The 19,466-nt window shown below is 28.3% G+C and overlaps 4 protein-coding genes across 7 annotated transcripts; 2 read left to right on the plus strand and 2 right to left on the minus strand.

Annotated features, from left to right (window-relative positions):
* Positions 1-25: 25 nt before the first annotated feature.
* LOC126919680 (glutamic acid-rich protein-like) lies at positions 26-6,852 on the minus strand. The gene is made up of 11 exons (XM_050729163.1): positions 6,609-6,852; positions 6,183-6,344; positions 5,927-6,101; positions 5,747-5,848; positions 5,405-5,674; positions 3,158-3,456; positions 2,871-3,088; positions 2,186-2,222; positions 725-1,771; positions 483-618; positions 26-383 (listed from the first exon to the last, which is right to left on the minus strand). The coding sequence occupies exons 1-11, from the start codon at positions 6,770-6,772 to the stop codon at positions 177-179; spliced, it is 2,817 nt and encodes a 938-aa protein (XP_050585120.1). The 5' UTR covers positions 6,773-6,852; the 3' UTR covers positions 26-176.
* A 509-nt stretch (positions 6,853-7,361) lies between these two features.
* LOC126919724 (uncharacterized) lies at positions 7,362-11,816 on the plus strand. Of its 4 annotated transcripts, none has more exons than XM_050729259.1 (5): positions 7,362-7,509; positions 7,867-8,368; positions 8,602-9,197; positions 9,265-10,455; positions 10,532-11,816. In XM_050729259.1, exons 2-5 carry the CDS (start codon positions 7,876-7,878, stop codon positions 11,213-11,215), a joined length of 2,964 nt encoding a protein of 987 aa, XP_050585216.1. In that variant the 5' UTR covers positions 7,362-7,509; positions 7,867-7,875; the 3' UTR covers positions 11,216-11,816. The 4 variants fall into 4 exon arrangements, with proteins under 4 accessions (XP_050585216.1, XP_050585218.1, XP_050585217.1 ...); XM_050729261.1 differs by lacking the exon at positions 7,362-7,509 and adding an exon at positions 8,474-8,522 and having other exon boundaries at positions 7,957-8,051; XM_050729260.1 differs by lacking the exon at positions 7,362-7,509 and adding an exon at positions 8,474-8,522 and having other exon boundaries at positions 8,270-8,368.
* A 663-nt stretch (positions 11,817-12,479) lies between these two features.
* LOC126919734 (cilia- and flagella-associated protein 91-like) lies at positions 12,480-16,419 on the plus strand. Its single transcript, XM_050729292.1, has 8 exons — positions 12,480-12,807; positions 12,875-13,083; positions 13,173-13,521; positions 13,605-13,933; positions 14,030-14,251; positions 14,330-14,625; positions 14,702-15,397; positions 15,505-16,419. The coding sequence occupies exons 1-7, from the start codon at positions 12,480-12,482 to the stop codon at positions 14,925-14,927; spliced, it is 1,959 nt and encodes a 652-aa protein (XP_050585249.1). The 3' UTR covers positions 14,928-15,397; positions 15,505-16,419.
* A 1,452-nt stretch (positions 16,420-17,871) lies between these two features.
* LOC126919762 (F-box only protein 28) lies at positions 17,872-19,456 on the minus strand. Its single transcript, XM_050729349.1, has 3 exons — positions 19,130-19,456; positions 18,803-19,051; positions 17,872-18,739 (listed from the first exon to the last, which is right to left on the minus strand). The coding sequence occupies exons 1-3, from the start codon at positions 19,214-19,216 to the stop codon at positions 17,978-17,980; spliced, it is 1,098 nt and encodes a 365-aa protein (XP_050585306.1). The 5' UTR covers positions 19,217-19,456; the 3' UTR covers positions 17,872-17,977.
* Positions 19,457-19,466: the final 10 nt, after the last annotated feature.

Consider the following 19,466-nt stretch of genomic DNA (forward strand, 5'->3'; position numbering starts at 1 on the left):
TGATATCATAAACAAATTAAACATGTTCTAGTAGATAAAACTTTTATCTGTATTGCAAGTCTTTACAGTCAATGATATTGATTACATAAAAAAAACTTAATTCTAAATGTCCATATAGGGAAGTAGTCGAGATAGATTTAAACATTTATTTCGAATTACTTCTATTGATTTAACAATTATGTTTTCACCGTTCGCGTATTTTGCTTCCCCTTGTTATTTGCATATTTCTGATTATATCTGTTCCTTCCACCTGCAAATTTTCCTGCCTTTTGCAGAGCATGTAATTTGAAGTTTTTTGCAACAGCTGTTTTCCTGTCAGGTCCAGAATATTCCACATTTATCCTTCTTCCATTAAGAAATGAATAATTTAATGAAAGTGCTTTCTGTTAACAAATAAGTATAATAATGTGTAATTAAACGTGTACAGATGGTTAATACTAATATTTAAGATAAACGAAGTATCAATTACTACATAAAATTACCTCATAATCTGTATTATTGGCTAGCTCAACATAAGCGAATCCACGCGCTGTGTTTGCATCTTTCCTAGGTATCCTAATATCAACTACTTGACTGACCTTAGTTAAAAAGTGTTTTTTAAGTTCTTCGTTAGTAATACTAAAATATAAGAATTTAATTATTAGAATATATACATGAATATATATGTATACGCTTTGCATAAGAGAAATAAAAAATATATATATATATATATACGCATATTTACTTATATGGCAAATTTCCTACGAAAAGGACATATCTTTTCTTCTTGCCATCTTCTTCCACATTTGCAGATTTCTCTTTCCCTTTTTGTACATTACTTTTTTTAATTTCATTATCTTTGTCTTGTTCATTATTCTTGTTATTTTCACCCCCTTCTTCCACATCATCATCGTCATCATCGTCATCGTCATCGTCATCTTCTTCTTCTTCTTCTTCTTCTTCTTCATCGTCGTCGTCATCATCGTCATCATCCTCATCACCTTCTTCTACATCAGTTCCATCGTCATCTTCGCTTAATTCATCATCTATCTCCATATCATCCTCATTTTCCTCATCTTCTTCATCATCGTCGTCATTTTCCTCATTTTTTTGCTTTAACAAAGTTTTACTTTGTTTAGCATTTCTCTTTTTATTCTCTTTATTTGACTTCGCATCCACTTTCTCTTGCATTGACTTTGCATTTTGTATTTGTTTTTGTTTCACAATTTCTAATGACTTTTCATTCTTTCCTTTTTCTACCTTGCCTATTTCTTCCTTTACTTCTAACCTTTTTTTAAGTATTGCTAGTTTCCTCTTAGCACTTCTTGTAAGTTCCTTTCGTTCTTGTATTGATTTAATTCTCTTTTTTATATCTTCAACAGATAAATTAGGTGGTAACAAATGTGGTCGTGACAGTCTATTTTCTTTACGTTTTTTACGGTATTCTTGTCTCAATTTCAATAGTTTCGCTGCACTTAATGTTTTCTTCTTGCTTTTTTGTAAACTAGCTTCATTTGTTTCCTTTTTCTTAGGATTTTGAACAATTCCTAAATCATTATTTTTCTTTTCATTTTTAAGTTTCTTAGGTGAATTCTTAGTAACTTGCTTATTTGGTTGTCCATTTTGTACAGTTCCGTTTTCTGTTTTCTTCTTCTTATGATCTTTATTGAAATTTCCTGATGTTTCTGTTTTCTTTTCAGTTATCTCAGACACACTCGCTGTTCGCTTTTTTATATTTTTAACCATATTTGCTTTAGCCATTACTGTCCTATATGATATAAATATCGATTTGCTGTAAATGAAAAATAAAAAAATCAAAAACGCGATCATCTTTTATGAGGAAAACAGCTAAATCTTGTCTCTGATAAATATAATAAGAACAAGTTTTATCTACTTGTTATGTATAATTCCCTATCCAACATATTTCATATAGTATATATAATTTATGTTTTAATCATTTTAATTAAAACACCATGTATATACTTAATATTTCAACAAAATATGAACTTGTATGCATATATGAATGTGTATATATATATGGTTAACGATATAATTGCAACTGAAATTGAAATTATTACTCCAAATCCATTTAGTTTTTACATTTATTTTAATTAACGATTAATACTCAATAATTATTTCCATTAAAATAACATATAAAATACAGAGAAACATATTTTGTTAGTTTTACGAAGTTAAACCAGCTTACCTATCTAAACGTGGTCGTACATACAGCTGTTGAGGTTAACTCTAGCACGCGTCTCTCATATATATGCTTAAAAGCGTACAGTGTTCAGTTCCGGTTTCGATTTGCTGATATTACGCATGCGCGTTCATATTTCATTATACTTTTGTCATATATTATGACATTTACTTCTTAAATTATTCATATTTCTCAAAAACAATATTTTTTAAAGTACAAATAACGATATATATATGTAATTAAATAGTGCGTAATTAAATAAAGTAAAATCTTGTATTTTCACGTCACTTCCGTTATAAGAAAGGTTTGGTTTTGTTTCATATGTATATATGTATTTTTATAAATAATAGCAATTTTTATGAAACATAAATAATTTTTTTTCAAATTATTAGCACAACTATTAACTAGATAATGTTTTTATATAAATAATGTAATTAGTAATATCATTGTTAAATGTGTTTATTATTATTATTATTTCTTAGTCCGTGCCTTTCGGCTTTGGACGAACTTTTGGTTTTACATCATTTATGTCTAATTCTTTTCTTACATATCTTCCTCCCCTCTTTCCACTCTATTCTATTGCATTACCTTAGTTATTCTATTCTCTAAAAACTAAAACTAGGAACTACAAATTAACCACTAATGACTAAAAATTATCGCAACTTTGGGCTTTAGTTTCCTTGCTGTGTACCCTTCCTATCTTTTGCTCTTCTCTCCTCTATTCTTGCTTTCAGTCCTGCTAAGCCTTCTCCCGTCTCATTTAGTACTTTTCCTATGTCCTTTAGTTCTCCCGTTATTTCGCATTCTTCTATTACATAACTCAGGTCTTCTTCATTCCTTTTGCATAGTCTGCATCTTTTTTCTCCCTCTTCCTTCCAGTATTCCCTTACTTTGGTCTCGTTTCCACATCTGAATCTTGCCAATATTCATCTGTATTTCCTTTTCCTTTTCCTTTCTTTCCACTCCTTGTATTACCACGCTTTCTCTCCCATGCCCCATTTCCTTATCTTCACTTTCTTCTTTAGCATTGCTTCGTTTATCTTCTCTTTGATCTCGGTCCACATTTCCTCTACTGTTCTTCCCTTGCAGGTCCAGTCTTTACATTCCTCCAGGTACTTTTCCACATTTTCGTTTGGCCATTCCCTTTTCTCCTTCTCGTCTTCTTTCTTTTCCTCATTCTTTTGTAATTCTGGCCCTCCTATTTCTATTTCTAACGACATGTGGTCCGACTCTGTTCTTTTTCCTACTTTGATGTCGATTATTTCCTCTGTCGCTTCCTGGTTGCCAATCACATAATCTATTACTGAGTTTCCTCTCTCCCCAATATATGTCCACTGCTCCCCTTCTTTATCTCTTCCATTTATTATCACCCAGCCTCTTCATGTTTCTTGTCTTGTCTTTTGATCTCCTGTTTTTTTCTTTCCCTAGATCCTCGTTTATCGGCCCTCCCTCTTCTCCCGTTCTTGCATTCCAGTCTCCTCCAATGATCATCACTTCCTCTTCTCTTCCGTCTACTCTTTCCTCTATTTCTTTCCATGTCCCTTTTGTGTCTTGATTATAAACTACCATTACCCTGTGTCTTATCATTGTAGTTAAATGTGTTTAATGTATATATGTCATTTAATATTTAAACATGGTGCCTATAAAGGTACAACTGCTTTTTTTGTTTAAATATTTTATAAACATAAAAGGAAATTTCAATCTATGAATTTTAACAAACAAGACATAATTATTACATAATGCATTTATTAGGCAGTTAGCATTACAATTTTTGTACTATCTAGTTGAAAGTTGTTTCCTCATATAACATTTTTTATGTAAATGTGTAGTTCCTATGCAAAGAATGTAAGCAGTATTACTTAAATATATGTATATCTGTCTGAAATTTAAACTCCAGTTAATATATTCATTGTAAATTAATTTAATACAACAAAATGTAATTTAATATATTTATGATCAATAATATTATTTTCTCTTGAAGCATGTATATGTATAACATGCATGGAAGACATTTAATACTTTTAAAATAATTACAATGTATGATAAACTATTTATAGATATTATAAATGCAATGTGTCTCATATATTTTTATTAAGCTTATGTTTTTGACTTGATTTAGCATATGCCACATGTACAATAACCTAAAATTTTGTTTCTTATCAAATAACCATTATAAAAGTTGAATACAATCAGTTACATGTAGTTATTAAAAATTATTTACAATTACGAGGTTTGTTGTTATATTAATATCTTTATTTCTGTATTAGAAAATATAAAAGAAAGTGTAACGATTAATTAACACTATGAAATTTTATGAGTATAATTTACAATATATCAAAAACTTATAACTTGCAGTCATAATTTTATGAAATAATTTAGCTCGAACGAATTTCTTCTTCTAAGAAGTGCATTTAGTGTCGTATACAAAATTTGCAGTTTTATAAAAGCAGAAAATACATTGTACAATACAATCATATAAAAAATGTTAAAGCTATGGGCTTATCTAATAAATTCTTAAGTATATAAGAAATCTGAAAAAATAAGAAAAATGGGAGAAACAGTGTATGTATGTATAAATAATACATAGTTGTTTTGTAATATGGTATATAGAATTTATAAATAAGAAATTTGTACAGGAAAAAATATATTAATTACTTACAATTAACTATGTTAACAAACATTTAGATTATTTTATGTGAAAATTCTTTAAAAAATGTAATGAAATGCTGTTGAAAAAAATAATCATCCTATCATTTTATAATACCAAAAGTTTAGTAAAAGTAATAGTAATACAATAATAATTGTGACACGATATCTAATACGTACGAGCAAGGAAAGATTCTTTGTATTTGGAAGCAATGATATTATAAATTTACAGTAAAATATTCCGAATCTTACTTTTTAGTATTATGTGTGATTAATGTTCTATAATGTTAAAAATGATACCTGAGGTTAGTTATTTTGCATTTAAAATTTTTTATGCAATATCGAAATTCAGCTGTCATATTTGAAAATATTTTGTATGCTTCATATAACTTTAAATTATTAATACAATCAATTATTTCCATCTCTGATCAAACCCTTAACATTTTTTGACAAACATAAAATATTTATGTATTGCTCTTGCTATTCTCATTTACCAAAATGGATTAACATTAAAATGTGCTATTATTTGTCATTTTTACCAGACATTAGATATTTACATACAATAAACTAGTATGTCTAATCAGCTTTACGTGGCTTACGTTTACGAACATTTGGACTGCTCGGTTCAGTTTTGGAATTTTTATCTGCATCTTTTTCTTTTTCTTCTGTCTCAGATCCCTCTTGCTCTGATTCCTCATCTACTAAATCATCCTTAACATGTTCAACAATTTCTTCATCCTGTATACTTTTTTCTTGCATAAATCCACCTGATCCATCTTTTTGTTTCTTTTTGTTTTGAAGCATCACAGGTTTCGGTGGATATATAAAATCAATCAAGCAAACGATAAACTACAAGATATAAGTAACAGTTAGTTTCATTAGTTCTAGCTTAAATTATTCAATTTTATTATTCAAGCTTACCAATCCCAATATTGCACCTGAGACAATGGTAGCAATGGCAATGATCAAGTAACTTCCCCATGTAGGTAATCCAAAATCTTCCATAAACCTATTGTGTATTCCCTATAAGAATAATCAAATTGTTTTATAATGCATTTAAAATTTATATTAGTTCCATTAACATTTAATTTAAATCTTCACCCGCAATACTTGTGAGATCTGAAAGAATTGACCAATAACAGACATCTGAATAGATGTTGGACTCTTCCAGCCAGGAATTGGTTCAATCTTTTCCCAAGTTTTCTCAGACACAAATTCAATTAATGAATCTTTATCTCTAGGGCTCTTATACTGCCTAAATATGCCATTTTTAACACTAGTGGAAATATTAAAATGTAATTAAAAATATTTAGAACTTTAAATCATATTATTCTTTTTCCAAAACAAAAAATCTTACTGATATATTGTTGGCAAAGCTGTAACCATAAACCTTCCACTAAGTCCTGGAGAATCAGTCACATCAACTTTTCCTACATTGATATTTAAATTTTCCTTTTGTGCAGCAAGATGTTCCCAAATTGGTTCCAATGTTTTACAAGCAGGACACCATGGAGCATAGCTAAATCACAAAATAGTCTAGTTATAAACACATATATTACTTTAAAATACAAATAGGTTTCAATAAAATATTTCTTATAGCTTCCTCCTTATATCTTCAATTTGCTTCCAATAAAATTTTTCTTTTGTCTTTTATAATACTTTTATAAAACTTATAAATTTTATACAATTTCAAATAAGACATTAAAATACATATATACAAATGTTTTCAATATGACTTTCGACACGCCATCAAATTTAACGACATTGAACCAATTCAACTTACAATTCCACCATCCATTCTCCGATGAGCATACGATCCCAATTTTCTTCGGTAAGTTGTTCCGCGAAAAAATTCTTCGACGATGTCTGAGTATTTGCATTTACGAGACCCAAAGATAAGCAACAGCATATGATATAAAATGAAAAATTGAATTTAGTGTACGACATTTTATGTTAACTAATATCCACCGGTGATACACGCTGCCGGTTACTGGAAGAAGCACGAATTCAATCTGTTATAGTTGGTAGTTGGTAACAATAGTAACCAAGTTTCTTTTATGATATAGAGTGTAGGAATATATTATACCAGATTTAATACCCTAGGAACGAATGATAACTATAATTAAATTTTTTAATTATAGTTTAGTATATTGATATAATAGGAAAGATGAATAGTTGCCCTCTTGATCCATTTAAATTTAGATTTAAAGATATATGTATAATATAACTTCATAATATTTCCGTCTTTTCTTTTTTCCTTTTAAAAGCCACTTTTATTTAATGTTGTAGATTTGAATCTTATTTAATCAATTAAACATTGTGGAATAGATTTTCTAATTTATAAGATCAAATTTATGTATCTTAAAATTCTTAATATAACAAGTTCTATTAACGTTACTTAACTGGTAAACTTTTTCATGTGTAACTTATATAGATTATTTGTATAAATTACAATACTCAACAAATTAATTATGCTTCTTAATAATGTTTCAAATCATCAATTACTAAAATTGTAAATATATCTCAATCTTAATGTTCAATACGAATATGAGTGTGAATAACCCTTAAGTATAATATGTATATTTATTGCATCATTCTCATACGACGTCTCTGAAAAATTTAGTGAACAAATTTTATCTGCTTGTTATTTGAAACCAGAATCTTTCAAAAATACGTAAAAAAAAGTATGTTTTAATTTTACTAATTCTTATTTATTATATAATTTCATTTATTTATTATCGAATAATAATTATTTCAATGCGGTAGACGTTGACTTAAGCACATCTTTTGTGTTTATATTATTATCTTAATATTCTATTTACATTTTGTTATTTTAATAAGTGTATTTCTATCGTATATTTATAAATATAATAACGAATGTAAATATCTTTTGCCTTTAATATTCAGGAACATAAATGATTGTGTATTGTTAATGCATTTTTTTTATCATTTCATTAATTATATTATATTTATTTGGAAAAAATATAAATTTTTATTATATAATTTATAAGCAGTTTTTTAAGAATATAAAAATTTTACAGATAAACAATATGTCTGCTGTTTATCCAATTTTACCTAAATTGGTTGAGCAAGATGGTTTTGATGATGAAGATTTAACAGATATTGATGATGAGGTATTCATTAGAGATGGAAAAAATGGTTTAAAATTAGATGATGATGGAGGAGTTAAACGGCCTTTAATGGCACCTCGTAGAAGATGTAAAAGGTCATATAATTTTGCGACATATGGATTATCAAATAGGACTGGCTTTGGTCTTGTGGGATTAATAATATTGTTAAGCTTAATTATATTATGCATATATGTCATAAATATAATTCCTGGACCAATGTCAATCTTGAAAAATTGGTTATCACATGATCTTAAAGATTCATTACATGACTCTAACAAAATACCATGCACATCTCTTGCATCAAAGATTTTATGGACTAGATCATTTCCAAAATTAACATCTGAATCACCAATAAGAAGCAATGATGTTAATGGTGACGGAGTTGAAGATATTATTATTGGATTTAGTACAGGTTCTTATCTCTGAACAAGTGTATTTTGGCTTAATTTCTTAAAATAATTTTTTTATGTGTTTTAGTAGTATTAAATTTTTAGTATATTTACCTTTTGATTTACAGGTCTTAGATTTATAGTTTTATGATTTTGCCGAATATTTCAGTTTTTGAGGTATATCATTTTTGTAATATATTTAGTTGTAATATTTACATTTAGTTATAGTAAACAGTAACATTATTCTGATATACAGGATTGGACATGATGGACATTTCAGAATATATTTGTGCATTCTACTTTGATGGACAAGTTCCATGTTTTGGTGGAGTTCTAGCTTTAAACGGAAGAACAGGAGATACCCTTTGGGTGTATTGGACGAATCATGCTATTTTTTCAGTTGATTGTGGTATAGACTTAACAAATGACAAAATTAAAGATTGCATTATATGTGGTCGAGGTGGAATACTTCATGCGGTTAATGGCTATAATGGAGCTAGTATATGGAAAATGCCAGTTCGAGATTTATCAATTTCAGAAGAATGGAAGCTCTCAGATATCTATAATGCTAAATTTATTGCTGATGTTGATGGAGATGACATTGGAGATATTATCGCATCACACACTATACAATCAAGAGAAATTCATTCAAGTGAAATTCTTATGATATCAGGAATCAATGGAAATATTATACACAGTTCAGCTTTACCAGATACAGAGCAATTGTTTTTAGCACCTCAGAAATTAGTCCATCCAGATGGAGAAAATGTTTTTGTCCTTGTTACTAGTAGTAAAAAACAATCAGGTGGATTGTATGTAATTCCTCAAGTGAATTTAATGTATAGTAACTTGGTAAGTTCCTTAAATATTTAAAGATAACTTATAAATAGATTATTATACAATTATATGTATGTTATAGAAACTACAAAAACTTCACCATAACACAGGAAAAGGAACTTTGCTACCTCCAATTTTGGTAGATGTAACATTAGATGGAATTGAAGATATTGTTGCTGCTATGTTTAACTCTACAATAATAGTTTATAATGGATTAACTTTTGAACCTATCTGGAATTATACAGTACCTAATTCTGAAATAATAAGTATGCCGATTCCTGGTTACTATAATGATGATAATGTTCCAGACTTTATGGTAAAACATCAGATAGGTTCGGGTTTTCCAACATATTACTACACAGTTGCAACAATCATAGATGGAAAAACTGGTAAATCTTTACTAGAAAAACCAATAGAAGATAGTTTAAGTAGAGAAATGTCTGGCCTATCTGTTACCGTTGAAGGATTTGGAAATGATTGGTTTTTACATTGGTCAGTTGATTGTCTAAACTATGAAGGGATTAAAGAAAAATATCAGTTCTTCAGAAGTGAAGATTTTATATCTGAATCACACGCTGATGTTTGTAAACTACGGTTTAACTCTACTTTAATTACAAATTTATATGCTTTAAGCCAACATGTTGGACCACCTGGTATATCATTATATTTTTCTGAAGACTGGAAGTCATTAGAATATAATAATTCTATGAATGTTAGAATAGAATTACCTGAAAATACACCTTTTGTATCTGAACGATTGCCAAAAATATATAAAGATGAAAATAAAAAAGATAGCTCTAAACAAGAACAGGAAGTTTCTCATGAAACTTACGAACAGTACACACAACAGAAAAAATTTACTCCTATTGGTAGACAAAATAATGTTTTGAAAAATGAGAATGAATGGACTCAGAATATTATACAAACAAGTAAAGATTTTGATTTGTTATATGATGAGAATAATAAAATTAACATACAAAGAGAACAGCCAATAGATTACCAACAAGAAGATGAAATACGAGAACAAAGAAGCGACATTAATCTCAAATTTATTAGTCAATTTGATAAGGGAATAGATAATTTTATAAAAAATATGCGTAATGATGAAACGGACATTACAAATAGTAAGACAAGTACACATGAAACCTCTCATAACTTAGATATTGAAAACAATGCAAGTGATGGAGGAACTAAAGTATTAAGTAAAAGAACAATTAATTTGTTGCATTATGACGTAAATAAAACAAAAGAAACAACTGATCAAACTTTTATTGTAAGACTATTAATTTGTAATAAGATTATTAAAAATTATAGTTTATAGGAAAAAAGTAAAGAAAAATTTTTTTTAGGATGTAGAAACCTACACTCGTCAGATTTTTAATGTTGCACTAAAAGAAGAAGAAGAAGAAGCTGTTGCTATAAAAAAAATTCCTAAACAAAAATCATTGAAAGGTCGGAATAAGAAAAAGGATACTGGCGTAGATTTAAAATTAAAATTAGAATATAAATCTGGATTAAAATTAAAAAAACAAAAAGAAAAGCGGGATATAAAGGCTAACAATCACATGTATTCAGTACATGGTATACAAAAACAACCACCAACTGGAATATTATTACCATCTATTTTAAAAACAGAAGGAATAAGTTCTATTGATTTAGTATTTTCTACATCTTGGTTACCGTCTTCTGAGGCATCTGTAATATTAGTTCAAGAAGATTTTAATTGTATTCATTGGAAAACATTGCTTTCCGAAAAAAGTTTTCAGTATAAACAAAATGATGATATTATTAAAGAATGTTTAGGTGAACGAGGTATTAATTATAAAGCAAATCTAGAAACGAGCAACAAAAAAGATTTAAAAATTTCTCTTGGACAAATGACAATATATAGGATGAAATTAGAATGTATGTGTCCAGAAGATATGTTACCTAATCAAAGTTGCAAAAATATATCTTTGCATCAGAATTGGCCTGAATATTTAGGTTCAGGTGGAAATGGATATTTTAAATCATTTTATAAAACAAATTTTTAAATAAGATAGTTATGTTTTCCATAAAGAGCATTAAATCCATTGAAATATTAATACTATTTTATATTTTATTTTTTAATAATAAATATATATTTCTTTTTTATAGGAATGTATAAAATTTATCAGAAATATTAGATTTTAAACAGTAACATTATAAACAGAATTCAATGAACTACAACTATATATTATTATTTTTTTAATATATATTTATTATGTAATAAAAGAAATCATTATATATACAAGATTGTAGTACCTACAATTTGGTACTAACATTCTAAAGATACAATGTTATTGTCTAACTGATATGTCACATAATGATATGTACGTATGTGTGTTTATAACTTATATAACTTACATATGTATAAGTTATAAGATTGTCAATTGTTGTAATATTAATTTATGCACAATATATTCTATTTCCAAGGTATTTGTAATGTTTAACATAATGATATGGAAAATAACTTATCGGTTGTTGTTATGTGTAAAATACTGGTATTATATGAAACAGATATCACAACCAATGTAGTTTTATTAAAACTTGCTAAAAACATTGCTTATTACTGATATAGTAACGGAATAAAACTCTACTATATGATTCTGAAAAGTCTGAAGCTAGGTGTTTGATCAATATCCATTTGATATAGAAGTTTTTCCTAAACAGCTAATATCAATTTCCTTTTTAAAAAATAATAGTATATTTTTTATATAAACTATTTAATTAATTAAAATTAAAATACTAAAATAATTTATTTTAAAATAGAGTATGTAACTGTTTAATTCTGAAGATGCCTAGAAGACAAATATTAAACCGTAAGTTATATATTTTATAATACGTATGTTATTAATTAAATCTCCATGATCTTTTTATTTATTTATATATACAGAATCTTCATATACTGCATGTGCTAATAAACCAAAATTTCAAACATCTGACATGCAAAACATTTTTATAGATGTGAGTTGCTTTATGATATTATTCTTGTTTTTTCTATTAAATAATAGTAGTACAAACTTTCATACTTATAAATTTGCAGAATATTTACAAAAATGATGTGCGTATATATAAAAATGAAGTAAAAAATTTAGAGTATAGCTTGAAGGGACAATGTAACAGTGAAAAAGAAAATTGGATTGCAGAGTTTAAGCAAGTTAATATATCGAATAATGATCTAGAGTAATAAACTAATGTTATAATTTTTAATTTACAGGTAAACTATTTATATAAGTTAAAAATCAATATTTTTATACATTATGTTATAATTAAGAAATGAGTGTAAGCACATACAATTGCTTTATGTGTGATACTTATAGGATAATGGCTGGACATCATAAATTAACCAAAATTGAATACTGTAACAGTTTTAAATGTTTTTATCGACCAGTTGTACCATTTTTAGTATCAAAATCACAAAATATGAATATTCCTGTACGATTTAATCATGATATTTTAAACGACATAGTAACAAATGCACAAAAACAATGTTATACATTTTCATCTAAATTAAAACCATTTAGAAATATAGGAACCCAAACAGATTATCGGGATAGTGACTCGCAAACTGCACCTTGGGATCCACCATATAAAATTAAATCAGGTATAATATATTAGATATATTTCAACTTGATTTTCACCTGTTGATGAATATTAACATTATTTTCCAGGCCATTATCCTGAAGCATTATCAATAGCACATTTATCTTGGAATCATGGATTAGAAATTGGAATTCATGATTTAGAAATCGTTAATAGAATGAGAAGAAAAAGGGCATGGGAAGCAGTTCTTCCTCCTATGGATACACCAGCAAACATAAAAAAACGATCAGCTATAATAAATGCATTAGAAATAGATGAATGGGCATTTAGAGAATCAGTAAATATTTCTTAATTCATAAAATATAGACTGTAATTATGTTCATCTCTAGAATAAAATGCTTAATAAATAAAATTTTTTAATTTTAGGAAATTCAAGCAATAGTGGATTATAGGCTTGAATTAATGGATGAAATATCTAAATCACAAGAATATGAAAAAGAAAAAAAGATTCAAGGCCGTTTGGATAGATGGACAAATTTTTTATCTATACGTAGAGATAAAGAAATAAACTCTATTAAACACAAGCTTAGAAGAGAATTGAGAAAACTATATAAAAGACAACAACAAAAATCGCAACCTTTTAAACGTGATATTATTAAAGAACATGATGATCCATCTTCTGAATTGTATGCCCCACAAATGCGTTATGGCGAACATCCTCAAAGAAGACATGAAGTAATAGAAAAAGAGTTGTTAGGAGAAGGCTGTATCGAAAGTAAAAAGAATATGTATATTAATATTAAGTAATATTATATTTATATATGATATTTTTTATATTATATTTTTCAATTATTTTAGATGTAACTGAAATAAATACATTGCCAAATTGGCTTCCGACATATGAAGAATTAAGTGCATTAAAGCCAAGATCTAAGTCAGCTGATTTATGTATCAGAGCAACAAGATGGACAAAAGAAAAGCTAAGTCAATTACATAGTGACCTGAAAGCAAGTAGATCAAATACTAAGACAATAGAGGCACCACTATTATTGAAACGCAAGTATAAATTGCCAGCTCTACCTTCTACACCATATAGGAAAAGCACAGAAGATATAACAAATAAACGTCTGCATCAATTGTCTATACTTATTCAAAAAATAATTAAAGGAAGAGCTATCCAATGCATGGTAATAATTAGAAAGTAAATGATATGAAATGAGACTAAATAAGGTATTTCGATTAATTCGATAAAAAATTTCGATAAAAAAGTCATCATGTTTTAGATGTTCGAAGGCCGCAATAGATGTAGGGAATTAATCGAAGAATTACAATCATCTTATGGATTAGAAGAACATAGCAAAAAACAACATCAAGAAGAAAAAGCGCATACGTTAGAATTACAACATTTACAAAGTGAAAAATCTATGCAAGAAGATAGTTTATATGAAATTCTTAATTCTTTAGAAGGAATGACTATATCGGGAATGCTAGATTTTCTTAGCAAAGTACAATTCATTTTGAGTTGCGATTATTAAAAATAACTAAATACAATTTTTATAATATTTCTCACTCTTATTTTTAAGGAATTAATAAGATTAGAGGATGAACGTCGAATACATGCTTTTGCATTATTGGCTGAAAGAGAAAGAGCTACGAGAGAAGCAGCAGAAGCTGGAAGACGTCAATTAGAATATAATCGTCGCAGGGAATTTGACGAAATGTTTAGGCAAACTATGAAAGTTAATCAAGAATCCGTGGAAAGTTATTTAGAAGATATAATAAAAGAAGGCATTGAATGGATATCTGATGAAGCAACTAAAGCATATATTTCAGAATTGTGCGATAAAATAGACAGTATATCAAAAGCTGCGCAGAACAAGTATGATAAATATTGTACATTTTATAAAATCTTTTTGTGACTAATATATTATATTTCCTAATGCTTTATATTTCAGTGCAACAAAATTATCAGAAGAAGAAATGGTTGCTAATATGATTTATAATTTTGTATTACCTGAAGTGGAAAGAACTGCTGTACGAAAAAATATAAGAGAAAAGCAACAAATTTATTTGCAGAATGCACATGCTGTAATTTATGAAGAGATATTCAATTTACCACTTGTTGAAGACAAAAGTTTATTAGATAAAGAATCTGAAGAAAAACATGGCAAAAAAAAATGAATCACAGAATTAAATATCTTAAAAAATTATAATAAATATTATTATTCCTTAGAATATTTTACTCCTCAGTCAGTTACAAGCGATCAGTAAAGATAGTCAGATCTGAACCTGTTTTATTGTAAACCCCTATTTTAATTATGTCAAGGAGAAAAATTAATTATCCTTATGAGGATGATATAGATAGTAACAATGACAATTTTGATTTTCGCATCTATAATGATGTAGCTGTTGATTTGGAAAGCAGTTATAGTGACAGCAGTGATAATGATATTTTCGTTCCTCGAAGAAGAAGAAAAATAAAAAAACTTTCATCGAATTATGAAAGTGCAGATGATGGAGAACCACAGGAAGAAAATTTAACCAAGAGTATTTGTAACGTAAGATCTTCTGATTGGCAGGAAATTTTTAACGAAGATATCATTCCACAACGATTTGAATTTTCGACTAGTACAAAAACTCCTGGTCCGCAGGTACATAATTTATGTGAACCTATTGAATACTTTCAATTATTTTTTACTAATGCGTTAATAGAAGACATTACGCTAGAAACAAATTTATATGCAAAACATATTCTTAGGGATAGGATATTATCAAAATGCTCTATGTGGAATGACTGGTGTGAGGTTGAATTTGAAGAGATGAAAGCTTTTCTTGGTGTCGTACTGAACATGGGTACAAGTTTAGTCCTGGCAGAGGAATTGTTACAAATGAAGTGTCACATAACAGGTACAATACAAAAAAATCGCAAACACATACCACAAGGAATTTCTAATCCGAAATTTATCAATTCAAATATAATTGCAATGCGTCATTCAAATTACTTACTCCTTGCTTGGAAAGACAAACGAATTGTCACTATGTTGAGTACGTATCACGCCTTTGGGTCAAGAGTCATGACTAGATCATCATGAAATTGTACTATTGAAGAAGCTTCAAAACCAAATGTGATTGCTGATTATAGCAGTAATAAAGGTGGTGTAGATAAAGCCGATCAATATGCATCAACATATTGTTTCCTGAGAAAATCGTTGAAATGGTGGCGGAAATTGTTTTTTGGGGACTAGAAACAAGCGTAAAAAATGTTTATATACTTTACAAAATTTCTCAGGAAAGGAAAGGAGAAAGCGCTTTGTCACACTATAAGTTTGTTAAATTATTAGTAAGTCAGCTCGTAAGTAACTTTAGGAATAACAATGCGTATGGCAGGCCTTCTTGAACAGATAACGAACAACGTTTAGATGGGAAACTCCATATAATAAATCAATTGCCGAAAGGGAAAAAGAAAAAGTGTCTTGTTTGTTCACCAAAAGGAAGTAATACGGTAAAAAGACAAACAGTTTTCTACTGTGAGACCTGTTAACGCAAACCCGGTTTGCATCCCAATGAATGTTTCAAAAAATACCACACATTACTCAATTATAATTAATATAAATGCTGTAATCAAAATTATATTACTTCTAAAATGAATAAAGATTCTTTTAAATGACTTTAACCCATTTGTATCCAAGCGCGGATTAATCCGCGCGCTGCAACTGTCTTCTATCACCAAGCGCGGATTATTACGCGCGCTGCGACTGCTTTTTATTTCAGTCGCTAAGTATTTTTCAGATATGAGTGTTCACGTTTGTCCCGTTTGTCAGCATCTCGCCTATATTAGTTTATTGTATTGACCATTTTAAAGAATTCCACGAGAAATAATATGATTTAATTTCTTATTTCTTTTTAAATAAATAATTTTTTCTTTTTTCCTCTGTTATAAAGAATTTAAGATACGATGTTTGCGAAGTAACATTGTCTACTAATCGTTTTGAACAATAAATTTTCGATAAACTCGGATGAAGAATTCGGATGTCATTTACTGCATCTACGATCGACCGCGCGCGGTGATAGGGACCAGTCCTCTTAAGTAGAGCCATAATGCAAATGGGTTAATATTATTATTTACACGTCATTATAGCATTTAAAATTTGACACTTAAAAACTTGCAAGTCGAAATATGATGAGAATAAGTTGGAGTTGCAGGTCGATATTCACAATTAGAAGTTGGAGCGTTAAGGGCTAATATTTTAGTTGATAATTAATATCTACATTTTATTGATATATTTAAAATAATATATGAGTCATATCATGTTGCGTACAATTATATATTTTAATATGTTTATTAATTGTTTTTCAAATTTTTACAATAATTTAATATACAATTCATTATATTTATACGCATATTTTTTTTGTTTAATAATATGCTTGCATCAAAATAGAGAACATCGTACATTTCATTTTTCATGTGTTTGTATTTTCATTCATTGTGTACAGTATTTTCCGCTCATAGACGCAATGTTATTCCATCAATTTTTGTAATTTTTTACATATAGCAAGCGTTCGCGTCATTTTTGATCTGTGATCAGGCTATTTCCACAAATAATGAAACATCAAAATAAGAAAAGTGACATTTTTATATCTTTTACTTCGTATTTATCATAATAAAATGTCTCAAGTGTTTTTGGCGAAAATGATAGCTGAAAACGTGATCATATATGAATAAATTTAACATAAAATAACTATCGAACCTTTCCTTTCGGTTCATTCAGATTTTCAGACTCTGTTTGTCACTCTTGTTTCTGATATAAATATGTAAGCATTTAAGAAGCGTACAAGCCAAAATCAGATAACAGCCAGCGATATTTCCCTTAGTATAGTAATAGACGCGACGCGGTTCGGAGTGTGCTTCTATTAAACGAGGACTATTGTATAAATTGTACAATATTATCTATCTGAATTAAAAAGATTTGGTTGTATGTTTATTTATTAAACACAGTATCGCTTTAAAATAACATATCATTTTTTGCATACTACTTTTTTTATTAAATATTTCGCTACTATATTTTCAAATAATTTTAAATTATATTGTAAAAGCAGTTGTATAGATTTGATTTAAATATGCAAGAAGCTTAAACGTTTAAGTTTATTTAGTTATAACATACAAAATGCAAAATACACATAAAATAATAATTTTGTTTTGATATACAACCTCATTATGTACAAATAGTAAATTAATGTGAAGTTGATGGATATGCTTCTATAGCATTACCTGCAAGAAGATCAGTCATAAATTTTTTAAATTTGACATCTTTTGCATCATTAGATGATATTCTTTCTACAATTAATTTACGTTTCTTTGCTTGCAGTTCTTTTGTTTGCAATGAATCAGTTTCTCGTTGATTAATCATATCTATATGCTTTCTTTTGCAAGTTTCTATAGAATCAGGTTTTTGTGTTTCTTCTCTTGCACGACTTAGCTCAGCTGTTAAATCAACCATTTTTTGTTCCCACTCTTCAAGATGTTTTCTCATTTCAGCTAATTGTGTATCTTGATCATGTATTTTCTTTGCCTGCTCTTGTAATTTTAAGCTTTGTAATCTCATTTGGAAGCCTTGTCTTTTCATTCGAAGTTTCATTTTACCAATTTGACCTTTTATAGACAGAACAGATAATTTATTCTTTTTAGTGCGACTATAAATTTTCTTGAAAGTCTGATTCAATTTTTCTGAATTAAAATTGTGTGGCAGTGTTACACTGTTTGAACTTGTAGTATGATGAGAAATCATTAGACTTCCACTTGGCAATTCATAAGAACCTACATTACTAACAACTGAAGTACAAATACTGTGTTTTAGATCTGGTAAAATTTTTTCATCGAAATGTTCCATAGCCATGCTACTAATATCTCTTAACTCTTGAAGTATTTCATGAGCCCTGGGTGGAGTTTTAGAATCCCGAATTAAACGAAGAACTCGAAAAATCTCATCGATTACCTGATGCAAAAATATATATTAATTAAACATATATTAAAAGAGCTGAAATTATTAATACTCTACCTTCCCAGGAATGAAACAACACAAATTAAGATCCACATATTTTATAAAAGTCATGGATAACATAGATATTCTTGTTTCAATAGCTGTTAATATATCACAATGACGTGCCAAAGGATGACTCCTTCTTTCCGATTCTCTTCGTGGTAATTGACTTTTTACTGCACGCAAACATTGTGCATGATATTTTTCCATCAAATTGAAACCTCGGTTTAATAATTTTTTACATATCCGATCAAATTGTTTACAAACCTGTTACAATTTTTTTAAAAACTTAGTATATGAGCCTTAGCAAACAATAACACACAAGAAAGATAAAAATAATCTTACAATTCTATATCGAGAAATATCATCGTACGAAAGGTTAGACAAAATTGTCTCTAAAACAATGTCAGGCAGGTTTATTAATTGCAACATATCACTGTTCTTGTGTTAATTAAATTCTTAAAACTTTCACTCAAGTGAAATTTTAAAAATATTATTAAATTATATCTTTTTCAAGTTAATGCGATAGTAATAAAAATGGTGCAGCTTTAACTATGGTGCATAGAATTACGATTACAATGTTTTGACCGACCGATGACCTATAAACAAATATAGCTATTGCACATGTATCTGTTTATAACGTAGTTTGCTATCTACAGTCTTGCAACGTAATGAATTTGCC

The sequence above is a fragment of the Bombus affinis genome, chromosome 8 (assembly GCF_024516045.1).
Source record: "Bombus affinis isolate iyBomAffi1 chromosome 8, iyBomAffi1.2, whole genome shotgun sequence".
In the NCBI taxonomy this organism is placed as follows: Eukaryota; Metazoa; Arthropoda; class Insecta; order Hymenoptera; family Apidae; genus Bombus; species Bombus affinis.